This window comes from Diabrotica undecimpunctata, chromosome 3 (genome assembly GCF_040954645.1).
Source record: "Diabrotica undecimpunctata isolate CICGRU chromosome 3, icDiaUnde3, whole genome shotgun sequence".
Classification (NCBI taxonomy): Eukaryota; Metazoa; Arthropoda; class Insecta; order Coleoptera; family Chrysomelidae; genus Diabrotica; species Diabrotica undecimpunctata.
This window is the reverse complement of record NC_092805.1, coordinates 49871009-49884827: the sequence shown is the minus strand read 5'-3', so window position 1 is coordinate 49884827 and position 13819 is coordinate 49871009. Positions and strand designations below refer to the sequence as shown.

The window sequence follows — 13819 nt, the reverse complement described above, 5'->3', positions numbered from 1 at the left end:
TGTAATTTTTTTTAATTAACATACAAAATAACTCCATAAACAGAAATTTAATGGTGTTAAATTACATGATCTGGTGTTAAATCGTGTACCTGATCTATACGGGACTTACCAACAAGTAATAACCTAGTGCTTGCACCATTTGTAGATGATACTGCTTTCCTAACATCTCATAGGAATCCAGCAATAGCATTAGAGATACTGCAACTACATATATAAACGAAACTAATAAATGGTTTAACTCTGGATAATTAAAATAAACTCCTCAAAATATACACATATTACATTTTCTTTTAAGGCTCTTTAAAGGCCAAATAGCCCTTATTGATTTATGACAATATTTGCGAGGTGAGCATTCCACATAAGTTTTCTATGTAAATATCTCGTTAAAGGTATTTAATCTCTTCTGAGAATTATAGTATTGTTCGATTCATGGTCAAAGGGTTGAGTTGTAAATTTCCTCCCATTTTTAAATTAAACAAGTATGATCTTATTTGATGGCCATTTCCTCCCATTTGGTAATTAAACAAGTATCATTTTATTAGGATCTACTGAAGGTAGTTACTCAGTTTAAGGCACCTTGCATGCAATAAGCAATGACACTGTCATGTTTACCTCTAACCGCTATAATAATACAATATAAGTAGATAATCTGCATAGCCCAGAGCATGAATCCTCTTGAGTGTTGTTAAACGATTGTCAATGACTATACAGTACGGATAACCTTTTACTGCTTTTATAGTAGACAACTGATCTAGGTAGGTAATTATATTCTTAGTACTGAGCATGGATTGAATCCATTTAATGATAGAAGGTGGTATACTTTTTCTGTTGTGGCAACGTTAATAAACTCCAATGAGGTGTTGTCAAGTGGCCCCTCTATGTCTTTGAATGTACACACTTCTTTTGACGAGATGATCATTTTGAGGTATTTGATTTGACAATACAAGGCATCTATGCTCTAATTTGCCTGGTTGATAGGCAAATTGTTCTTGAAGAGTTATTCTCAATAAGTATTCAATTCTTATTATCTTAAGTAGTATTTTTTCCATACTATTGAAAGAAATATGAAAATCATGAATATGAGTTGAGTTCCTGTGGAGGGTGTTTGTTGCTCTTGTAAATAAAGCAGTCCCTAACCCGGAAATATTTTTTTGTAATATAACCTAAGATGAAACTTATCTTGAATATTTTGTGCTAGATGAGGCAATAGGATATTCATTCCCTGCTGTAGCAAAGCTGGTAAGATATCATCATTTCCAGAAGACTTCTAGGGCTTAAAACTATTGGCAGCCATTCGATTTTATTCTTTGTGGAGATTTTCTCTGATAGACTCTTTGATAATCTGTATGTAGATTCATTAAGCTTCGTCTGATTCTCCTTTAATGACTGTTGAACCAAGAAATTTATTATTCAAAAGGCATTTTATGCTTTCTTCCTTGGTTTCTATAAACTTTTTATTTTGGCTTTTCAAGAACTCAAATGCCGTTAGAGTAGTCTACCTTGAATGAAGCACTTACAGCTTGCAATACAAGCCTTCTTGATAATCACAGGGTAGCGTGGAGTGATTTTCTCTTGTTGTCTTCTGTTCGCTTGACATTTACCTATTTTTTTGTGTATGAAATCCTTGAGCCTTCCCATTGTTATCTGGACTGCAGCGAAGCTTTGAGGATCTGGCTGTGTGTATGTGGCCTTCTACCGTGGCCAGTTTTTGTTACTATTTTTAGAGTCTATATTTTGTTGTTTTCTTGGGTTTTATTTTTTTAAGACTGATTTATTATATCTTAGTGTACTTAAATATTCATTGCTCCTTATGTGGAACTTTATGCTTGAATAAAGTTCCTCTCAGTTGTAGTGTTTGGTTTGACGTGCCTCCACCTGCCGTTTTCATCATATCTATTAGCTCCCTCAGAGGTTGGTCTGGATGGTTAGACAGATCCGTGAATATCTTGTCAGCTTTTTCTTGGATGATAAGTCCGATTCTTGAATATTCTGTCGGCTTCCCTTCTTCTTAATGCTCCGGTTTTTCTTGTGTTCCTGTATACAAATCGCTGCAGATTTGCTGCTTTTCTTATAATCTCTTCTGGACCAGTTGCGCCTTCTTCCTGTATGATTTGCCGAAAACAAGTTATACATACGTCAATATCGGAAGTATGATGCTATTGATTAGTCTCATTCTATTTTTTTTTTAATTTCCAGCGTGGACTATTAGTTATGCAGCCAGTCACATATGATGTATTGGGTTAATCTGTAGTATGTGTTGAGTACATACCTTGTTACTAAGTAAAGTCATCTTCTTAGATTTTTTAAATAATCGCTATATCAGAACAACTACGGTACCTTAGGTGAGTACCGATCCGACAAAGAAGAGACTTATTTATTAAAAATTCCCATCTTGAAACTTAGTCTGCTTCTTTTATGTATTAGTTAATTCACTTATGTTTGGGCGTTCTTTGACTCGGTGTTGGTGGTCATCACGTGGTTTGTGTATGTTAAACCTTCGTCTATTTCTACTCATAAATATTTGGCTTCATTATAGTAAAATATCCAAGTAAAATGTTAAAAAAAAGACACACATCTAATACAAAAAATCCAAATATTGTATTTAATGGATTTAACTCAAGAGTATTTTACCACAAAAAATCGCCCGCTTTAATTAAAGCAAATTCAATCATCCAACCTTCAATAGAGGAAACTTTTATAAGTAATGCCGTCCCATTATATATGGCAGATATTCATAAATTACATGAAACAAAATGTTATTTATTAAAAAACCACTCGTTGATTCCTAATCAAATCAGACAGGAAGTATTTGATAACAATATAAATAATTGATTCATTCGCACACCATTCTTACATTTTCGCAGACTTCTCCAAAACCACAGGCGGTGTTGCTTTTGAGTTTACTTATGCAGACTCGTACAAGCAAAGCACGGAACACCGAAAACTAAGATAGCTAATTACAAATGTGTCACAGAGGATATGGAATCATATCACGAAAAAAAGGTAGTTAAAAAATGAAACAAGGCATTTAAATCCAGTAATACAGGACTCTATTACAAAAGTATTCAAAACAAAACTAGCGAAGAACAATGGTTTCATGAATTATCAGGAAATAAAAAAATTGTATCAACATTATGTACACTCAGATTTCACTGTGACTTAAAACTTAAAGTCTTAATTAAAATCTAAAGTTTTAATTAAAATTAGTAGAATCCCCAAATTTTTCATGGGGAGAAATGAGAAGTATAGAACATATGATATAGGCTTGTAAAAATATAGGCACTGATATAAGTGTGCTAAACAATGTGTTAACAAGATGTAGATATTTAAAGAAACCTTATAGTCTACCATAAATTTTGATGACTGAAGACTTTACAGTGCATTATATATTATGTTTATAATGTATAAACATAAAAAAAATATGGTACTGGCATTTAATGTTAATGGAAGACGAACGATGGCCAAAACAGGCCTTAAACTATGTGCTATAAATGAGGATGAATGGATCGAACCGAAAGAGGTGGAGATCGAAATGCAAGATGCGGCAGAGGTTGTAGGACCCCCGTAGATTATATATATATATATATATATATATATATATATATATATATATATATATATATATATATATATATATATATATATATATATATATATATATACGGTGTAGGTAAAAGTTTATGGTCGGTATAGTAGAATTTAACAGGATATCTAACACATATATAAAATCATATTTTCAGCGAATAGACAAAGATAACAATCATATTTCCCCTTGGTCTCCCCTCCACATTCCTCATGCACGCCCATTGATGAACGCCAGACGATTATTTACGATCCAGCTTATACGTAAGAAACAGCGGCAGGGTTGCCTTATTACATATTTGAATTAAAACATTGAATTGATTCAAAAAATTGGCGATCAGTGGCGCGGTTATATTGCCATTCAAAACTGGATGATGATATTAAAAATGAAACACTAATTGGCACAAATACTGGTACAAAATTTCTTAGATCCATGAGAAATTTACAGATTCGAATTTTTATTTGACGAAATTGTAACCTAACTTCCAATAAAACAAGTTAATTTTGGCAACATCGTCATTGGTCTGTTCTCTTCAATGGTAAACTGCATACGAGACAGGCCGAACGCTATACTATGTATTTTTTTTGAAGGTAACCGCGTAAGTTTGAAGATAAAAATTGATATGCCGACTCTTTATACAACAGAAGAACGGGTACACATAATAAAATGGAACTTTGGGGGCAATTCAGTACAAGAAACGGTTCATTTATTTATTATGGCTTTTGAAAATAGGCCAATACCTATAGAAAAAACAGTATTGGCCATTATTCATCAATTTGAAAAGTTGGGCTGTACTAATGGCAGATATAAAAAATGCTGCCCGTCCAATCAACCTCGCGAAAAGAAAATTTCTCAAGAACAAGAAATTAGAGAAATGCAAGTTTGTGCATTGGCTAAAGCGACGCCGTGTTCAAGTAAACAAATTGCCGATGAAGTTGATTTACAATTCACAAGAAACATAATCCATCCTTTGTAGATTATTGGTCTCAGGAGAATAAGCATTTGAGTGTCTGTGCGTATGCAGTATCCACAAAAGTTGAATGTTTGGACTGGGATTTTGGGAGACCATATTATTGGTCCTTTTTTCATTGAAGGCAATTTAAACGCAGTCAAATATCTCCAATTACTGCAAAATCAAATTATTCCTGCACTTCAACGTCTTCAAATTAACTTCAACGAAATTTGGTTTCAACAAGACGGCTGTTCTGCACATAATGCAAAAGCCGTTAGATACTATTTAGCGTTATTTTTTGCTGAACGTATCATTAGTACCGACGGTACAATAAAATGGCCCCTTGGTCGTCTAACTTAGCTCCTCTAGATTTTTATTTTTGGGGGATGCTAAAAAACGAAATTGTACAGGCATGAGTTCGAGCGAGCCACCAACTTGGAGGAACTGAAGGAAACGATAATACACTTAGCCAAAACATATCGGCAGATGAACTCAACGCCATGAGAAATGCGTTGTATAATAGATTTGGTTACTGTTCGTTACTATTTGGTGGTCTGTTTGAACATTTAATTACCTAAGAATTTTATTTCGTTTAGAATTTCTAATTGTTTGGAATTATTTTTAATTTAAACAGTAGTAGTGGAATTATTTTTTTATTTGATTTCATTTTTATAGAACAAATTTTATAGTTTTATACTAATTTTATCTTTTTTTGTTTCATTTTTATAGAACTAATTTTTATTTTCCCACCTACTACCTCCGAAAAATCTAAACGAAAATATGGTTTCAAAGATATTATTTGGAAAATACGAAATAATACATTTTTATTAAAAGACATAATGATTCGTCCAGTTTAAATTTAATATAATACACCTACTCCTTCCTAATGCATTACTAATACTGTCTATATTTATTATGCTTTATGAAAGACCAACCCATGCTATACGCATGGCATACCAAACTAGTTCTGTTCTGCTCGTTACCACAATATTAAAATCAAAGTGTCGTTACTTTGACGACGCGACGTTGCCAAATAATTTTGTATGAAGCTTTTTTATTGTGGCGTCATAATGCAGTTTATTATTTGAATTGGGAATTAGGCACAATGTGATTTTTAAATAAGCTTATTTTGATGTTTAGATTTCCAATTCGGAAATCGTACTTAAAATACGAAACATTAATAAATTTTATTTATATAAAACGATTTCCGAAGTGGAACTCAAAATGTTAAATTAAACTTATTGTAAAGTAAAATTGTGGCATATTCCCTATAAAAAACAATAACCTGCCATTTCAATCAATTCGCCCAAATTTGATTATCTTAGAGCATTGTTCAAATGCTAAAAAGACAACAGGTCAAATGAAACCAATAAGTTTGGCAACGTTGAACTTCCCCTCTTCTGTTGAATTTATTATTTTCACTAATGCTTACCCAGCTAGTAGCAGCAGCAGAACGAATGGGATTACCTATATGTATCAAATAAAACCAAATTCATGCCGACTAACAGAAACACAATAGCTGGATATGTTGACGCTGATCTAATTGTGAATGACTAAAACTTGAAGCAGTCAAAAAGTTCATATATCTAGGGACATCGGTTCACCCCAATAATATATATCAGGGAATTGCAAATAGGTGTTATCATGGTCTGTCAAGTACTCAGCTAACAAACGTCTGTCTGAAAAACCACATATAAGACTATATAGAACACTGATAGTCCCTGTTCTCACATGTGGATCAGAGGATCATAGACCCCAACCAAAACAGACGAATCCTCTCTATCGATTTTTTAAAGAAAGTTACTACGCAAGATATTCGGAGCTGTCTGTGAAAACGGATTATGGAGGCCTAGATATAACTTTGAACTGCAGAATATCTACAAGCATATATTTAGATATTACCATTATAATTAAGTGAAACCGTTTGCAATGAGTAGGACATGTAGCCCAGGCCCCGGAATCGAACATGATAAAAAAGATTCTAACAGCGTAACCGGTGGGAATGAGAAGACGGGGTAGACCCGTCCACAAAGCTGAGGTGGAAAGATGGGTAACACATGATGGTGGGAAGATCGGTGTTCGCTGAAAGCTTAAGAAGGTCGAGGCTCTTTAAGGGCTGTAGCACCGTGATGATAAGTGTGTTAAACAATATGTCGACAAGATATAGAGATTTAAATAAACCTAATAGTCTAGTACAAATTTTCATGCTTGAAGACTTTACAATGCAGTAAATATTACGTTTATAGTGACTTAGACATGCCACAAGAAAACAGTTTTAGAACCTCTTTTACAAAGCATTGTTCATGTTGGGAATTGTATTGGGTAAATGTATAAATTAAGTATTCCTTTGTGTTTATCCTTGTTTCTCTAGTTTACCCGTCCTAGTAAGGCCTGTGCTATATCTAAATTACTTTGAAAGACCACTGAGTATATTAGGTCTCCCTGTGTATACAAAACAAATGAAGAAATATATAAAATAAATAGAAAAAAAAAAAAGATATAAAAAGAAAACACAAATAATGCGATTACAAAAATAAGAAATAAAAACGAAAAGTTCAAAGAAAAAAAGTATCAATAATATTTAACGATTGTAACATATGCATAGATATAGTAAACGTATACATAATAATGTATGTTATAATAATATACATAATAAAGGAATACACATATTGTAAAAAAAAGTTAAAATAAAAGCTTGTCGAAGACTCATAGACATATGGGTAAGACAACGTAACAAGTTTCTGTTTCCGTTCTAGAGAGAGTAAGTATGTTGAATGGGTGTAAAAACTAAAAAACATTATTAACATACGTTATTTAGACGATGCTGTACTAATAACAAATAGTGAAGATGAACTACGAACACTTATACACATTCAATTCATTTTAATATCAACAGATGAAACAGAATGCCTAAAAGTAGACATAATATGCAAACTAGAGAACGAATGGATATCATTGACCAGGAAATGTTCAATAACTTTGGTGTAGATGTAACAAGTCATCGAGGCATCCACCGAGAAAGAATCGCTCAAATAAGGAAGGCAGCAACCGTGATGGGTGCATTAAGAGACAATATAAAAAAAAGGATCTGGGATTGAAAAGAAAAAGGAGAGTTTGTAAAACTATATGGGAACGAGTAAGAAACTAGGCTATAATACATCAGATATGGAAGGCCAGTAAGAAGGAGACTAACCAAAGAGATGGTTAGATATCTGGTTATGAAAATGGCAACTTAAACATAACCTCATAAGAAAACTCAAAAACTGTTCAGTCGTCAAGTGCATACTGGATTCCGAATCAGATGCGTAGGATTTAATTCTAATTAATCAAAATAAATTCGAGTTATAGATAATTTAACACTACTCGACGAATTCAAATTATTCAAGTTCCACTGTATTTATTTAGTTGTTTCCATGATTTCTTAATATTTTCCCGTCTAATTTTACCATTACAAATTATATTGTTAACAATTTCTAGTTAATATGATTTGGATAGATCTTTTTTCTGTTGTATAATATAAGTAGACATAAGTAGATGAAAATAAGATATAAAATAAATTTTATATCTTTGATGTATAAACTAAACTTTATTGTCTATTATTTTTTATTAACTACAAATAATTGTATTTATCAAATCTGACATCCGTTTTTGATGGTTTATTTAACTGGGTATTTTACAGATAAGGAAATGTTTACGATGCGGCTGAAATTGGGTTCAGATAGAAATAAAGAATGGACATCTTGCTTTTGTTTGCATGTTCGAACAGCTACTATCCTATTTGGGATATGGCATTTGGTAAGTATTCGACATTCATTTCCTAATTATTTTTTTTCAAAATAATATATTTGGTTGTTCAATAAATTTTCTTCGTTTGATAAGGATGAGGCTATTAGGTTCGTTCTTAAAATATACCACCATAGAAAGGAGCTTACATTACAAGGTTGATATCTGATGCCGCTACGGAAGTTGCTTGTGCTGTCACCTCTTTTTCATTTCCTAAGAACCTTAAATGTGAGTCATAACAGATAGAGTAAGTAGGTCATTTCTATTACCTAGTCACATATTTTATGATCCTTCCTGTGGTTTTATATTTTAAGGGTGCGTCATATAAATAAAACTGGTATACTTTTTTGGAAGCATAGGTTTCTTATCGCGGGCTACGGACGGAGCGTTGGATTGCGCAGAAGTATGAAAAAAAGACCAACGACTGAAACCACTGTAACGACGGATCGCGCGACTCACAGTCAACCAACCTTCGCTTGTCCACTGCTGGACATAGATCTCCCTCATAATTGTCCATCTATTTCGATCTTGTGCCTCTTGCATCCAATTCCTATGACAACGTTTTAGATCGCCAGTCCAACGTGTTGGTGGACGACCTCCGCTTCGGTAGGCATCATCCCTTGATCTCCATTCCAGTGTCAGCTTTATCCATCTGTTATCTGTCATTCGAGCCACGCGACCTGTCCAGTTGCACTTCAGTGTTGCTAGTCTCTACAGCATCTGCCACTCCTGATCGTAGTCGTAGCAAGCGATTTGGGATCTTATGTCTCAGTGAAACGCCCAACATAGCACGGTTCATCGCCCTTTGAGCCACACGGAACTTTTTCACTATTCTCCTTGTCATAGTCAACGTTTCCACTCCGTAAGTCAACACTGGCAAAACACACTGTATAACAGAGAAGCTCAACGGTTTGGTTATCTTTTCTTATGGTTTTATATCTTCTTCTTTAGATGCAAATCCACTAATGGATGTTAGCGATCACATTTTCCATTAATTCTCTATTTCTTGCAATATGTATCAGAGATTGTATGTCTTAATCCCTGTCCATTGCCTTATGTTTCGGAGCCAGGACATTTTCTTGCGTCCCATTCCTCTCTTGCCTTCAATTTTACCCTCGATTATAAGTTGGAGGAACTGGTATTTTTCATTTCGCATGATGTGACCTAGATACGCCGTTTTCCTTTTCTTGATGGTTTCGAAAAGTTGGCGTTCTTGGTTTATTCTTTTAAGGACATCTATATTTGTGATTTTCGCTGTCCATGGTATTTTTAGGATACGGCGATAGAGCCACATTTCAAAAGCTTCTAATCTGTTTATATCCCTCGTTTTGAGTGTCCAGCCCTCTACGCCATATAGCAGCACTGACCACACGTAGCACTTAGTAAACCTTAGTCTCAGTTGAAGATCGAACTCTGAACAAGTCAGTACCTTCTTGAATTTTACGAAAGCTTGTCGAGCTTGCTCAATGCGACATTTTACTTCCCCGTCCGATGCCCAGTCTTCAAAAAGCCACGATCCCAGGTATTTAAATTTACTCACTCTTTCAATGGACTTAGTATTCAGTGTTATGGTGGAGTTTTCAAGTGCATCCAAGTTTCTGGAGATGATCATAAATTTGGTTTTTTTGGTATTAATCTCTAATCCCATTCGCTTACTGTATTCTCCGATTATAGTGACAAGTTGTTGAAGATCGACTATGTTGTCACAAATTAAGACACCATCATCAGCATATCGTATGTTGTTGATCAGTACTCCATTCACTTTGATTCCCATCTTTGCATCCTCCAGAGACTCTTGAAATATGGCTTCCGAATAAATGTTAAATAAAAGAAGGGAAAGCACACATCCCTGTCGAACGCCCCTTCTTATATGTATGGGTTTGGATATAGAATTGTCTATTTTTAACTGTGCCGTTTGATGCCAGTACAAGTTTTCAATGCATCTTATGTCTTTTTGGTCTATATCAACTTTCTTGAGGATCTGCATTAACTTGTGGTGTTGGACACGATCAAACGCTTTTTGGTAATCTAAAAAGCATAGGAACACATCCTTCTTCTGATCGTAACAATTTTGGACCAGCACCTGTGTTGCTACTATTGCTTCTCGTGTTCCGAAACCTTGCCTAAATCCGAACTGGGAGTCACTGATGTCCCATTCACATTTTTTGTATACTCTTTGATATAGTATTTTTAAGAATATCTTTAAAGTGTGACTCATCAGGCTAATGAGTCTGTGATCCTCACATCTTTTTGCATTGACTTTCTTGGGCAGGGGAATAAAGGTAGAGCGTAACCACTGTTGAGGATAGCAGCCAGTTTCATAAATTAAGGTAAATATTTTGTGTAGTGCTGAAATTTCCCTTTCATCCAGTAATTTGAGTATTTCTGACGGGATTTCATCTGGTCCAGGTGCCTTATTGTTTTTTGAATTGAATATTGCCTTTTCTATCTCCTCTTTGGTGATTGAAGGGCCAGTCAGCTGGTTTTATATATATATATATATATATATATATATATATATATATATATATATATATATATATATATATATATATTTATATATACACTGTCGAGCATAAAATTAGGGTCACTCCATAATTTGAATTTATTTTAGAAATTATTATTCTTTTTTAACTATTTCCGGTTGTAACATAGTTTAGGATAAAGGATCCTACTAAAGGATTGCTTGAAAAAATTGTTGTTGCTGTTTAGATAAGCGTTTGAGATAAAAAGGGCTCCATTTACCCTAATTCGTAAAAACCATTATCAGTATAGTTTTGGTTTCTGTAGTTTTAAAGTCAATTGTAAATTGTGTGTGTATAGTGTTGTCACTCTCAGTGTATTGCAATGAGCATCAGTTCTGTTGCTGGCAAGAATTTGGTGGCGGCGTTAGAAGATGGCCACGATTTGCGCAAAACTGCGAGGAGCGTTGGAATAAGTCTCTCGAGTGTGCAATGAGTATGGCGATGAGAGATGTAAATCTAAGTGAATATACAGTTAGAAGGCGGCTTTGTACTGCTAGTTTATATTCTCGAACTAGAGTAACAGGGCCTCTGCTTTCCCGTTAACACCGAATTGCCAGTTTGAATTTTACACGAGATCATTTGGCTTAGACAATACAGGATTGGAGTCGTGTATTGTTTTCAGATAAATCGAGATATGCCCAATCGTGTGTTGCCGAGCGACTTTCGTTTGGCGGACATGGGCATGACATGGAGATGCATATCGTTTAACGCTCTCACGGAGTTGGTCTTTATCGAGAATGGGACCTTGACTGCGCATAGGTACCTGACACAGGTTCTAGAAGACCATGTTTTACTGTTTATGGTTATTCTTGTAGACGACGAAACATTTATGTATGATAATACACGGCCCAACACTGCTCGGATAATAACTAAGTATTTTGACGAGGTTCAAAGCACACGATTTGTTTGACCTGCTCGCAGTCGATATAGAACATGTTTGGGATGAGATAAAGAGACGTTTACGTACTCATGTGCCTGTCCCCAGATATTTAAGAGAGCATTGCGAAATGTTGGTGCAGGAATGAAACAATATTTCGCAGAATGTGATCAAAAATCTGATCCAAAGCATGCCTCGTCGTTATCACTACCAGAGGAGGGAATATTCGTTATTGAACTTCCTATAATTTCTTTTGTTTCAACAACACTCAGGCTGATACAAATTCAAACTCGGAAAGTCCAACGAATGTCTTCTAAATATTTTTCAGTGCACAGAGCAGTGTACAGAGGTGCCATTTACTTTGATCGATTTATTGCCATGAACAAAAACGATTTTGCAAAAGATTAAATCTTTTAATTCTAGCTTTTTTTTTCTTCTTAATACTTAGCTGATTTGTGAAAACATCCTCGGATATCCATTTGATTTCAACGCTGACGTTTATAAAATGCTTATCCAAACGAGATACGCAAGGTTTTCGCGATTGATTAATAGAGTATATTATATTTTAACCCTTTTAGGTGCTTCATATTTTGGCTCTGACAGTACTTGCGCTGATGATGCGCAATCATCATGTGATTCTCCAAAAGAACGAAGACCTACAAACTGATTTCTTGCCTACCCCTTTAAGCAAAAAAGATGATGACAATCCCTACTATTTGCCCACAACTCAAGATAGCCGCAAAATATATACATGTAAGTCATAACATTATCATACGAAACATATACATATGTATATATATATATATATATATATATATATATATATATATAATATATATATATTATACGGTAACGCTTTACAACGTTACGTGTGACATAACTTTTACAACAATACTCTGACACTTATATTTTTGCAAAATTTTGGAATGTGTTTAATTCGTAGAACATTTGTTTTGTTTTCAATACAGGTTTCAGTCTTCTATAAATAGTATATAATAACTTTTGATGTAAAATAATATCCCTCCCCAATGATTGGAATATTGGAATACTTTGCACCATAAACAAAAGAGGAGATATTTTTGAATGCTCTAACCGCAGAGGAATTACGCTTCTAAATGCAGCGTATAGAATATATTCCACAGTACTATGTCACCGTATGGCACCATTCATTAGATTGCAACACTGAGACAAATTTTAGAAAAATCACTGGAATATGGCATACATACTCATCACATATTTATAGACTACAAAACAGCCTACGACTCTGTGAATAGAAGAGAAATGTTCAAAGTAATGAAAGAGCTAGGAATACCAAATCAGTTGGTGAATTTAACAAAACGAAATCTTGAAAAAGTTGAATGTAGAGTAGGAATTCAGAGGGGACTGTCTGAACCTTTTAAAACAAATAACGGGCTGCGCCAGGAAGACTCTCTCTGGATGGGACAAAATGACCTAGCTAGAAAAACGATCCTTAATAGACCCATTGGTCAGAGAAGAAGAGGATGACCCAGAACAAGGTTCCTTAATAATATCGATGAAGACATGAGAAATATGAGAATACGTGCTTGGCAAAGGCGACGAGGGATGGACAAGAAGAGGATGACCCAGAACAAGGTTCCTTAATAATATCGATGAAGACATGAGAAATATGAGAATACGTGTTTGGCAAAGGCGACGATGGATGGAGAAGAAGAGGATGACCCAGAACAAGGTTCCTTAATAATATCGATGAAGACATGAGAAATATGAGAATACGTGCTTGGCAAAGGCGACGATGGATAGGGACCACTGGAGAGAAATTCTTGGGGAGGCTAGGACCCAAGCAGGGTTGTAAAGCTAGAATGATGATGATGTTGATCTGCCTTGCGTAAATCCAAACAAATTTTCGGATATTTTGGTTTCTTCACGTAACCGTCTATCAATTACTCTCTCTCATATTTTCATGGAGGGACTAAGTAGTTTTATGGCCCTGTAGTTTGTGCATTGTTGTATATCTCCTTTGTTTTTGTAAACAGGTTCTCCATTCTTCTATCATTTGTCCCACTTTCATAGTTCTATTAAACCAACCTGTTAGCCCACTTATTTTTGTCTTTCCTAAA

The 13819-nt window shown here is 34.6% G+C and overlaps 1 protein-coding gene across 1 annotated transcript in view; it reads left to right on the top strand.

Annotated features, from left to right (window-relative positions):
* The window catches only part of LOC140436777 (lysosomal-associated transmembrane protein 4B), a 31170-nt gene that overhangs the window by 1464 nt on the left and 15887 nt on the right, over positions 1-13819 (top strand). The window contains exons 2-3 of the mRNA XM_072525863.1: positions 8215-8330; positions 12299-12473. Coding sequence (XP_072381964.1) covers positions 8223-8330; positions 12299-12473 — 283 coding nt within the window. The 5' untranslated portion in view covers positions 8215-8222. The remainder of the gene's footprint in view (positions 1-8214; positions 8331-12298; positions 12474-13819) is intronic.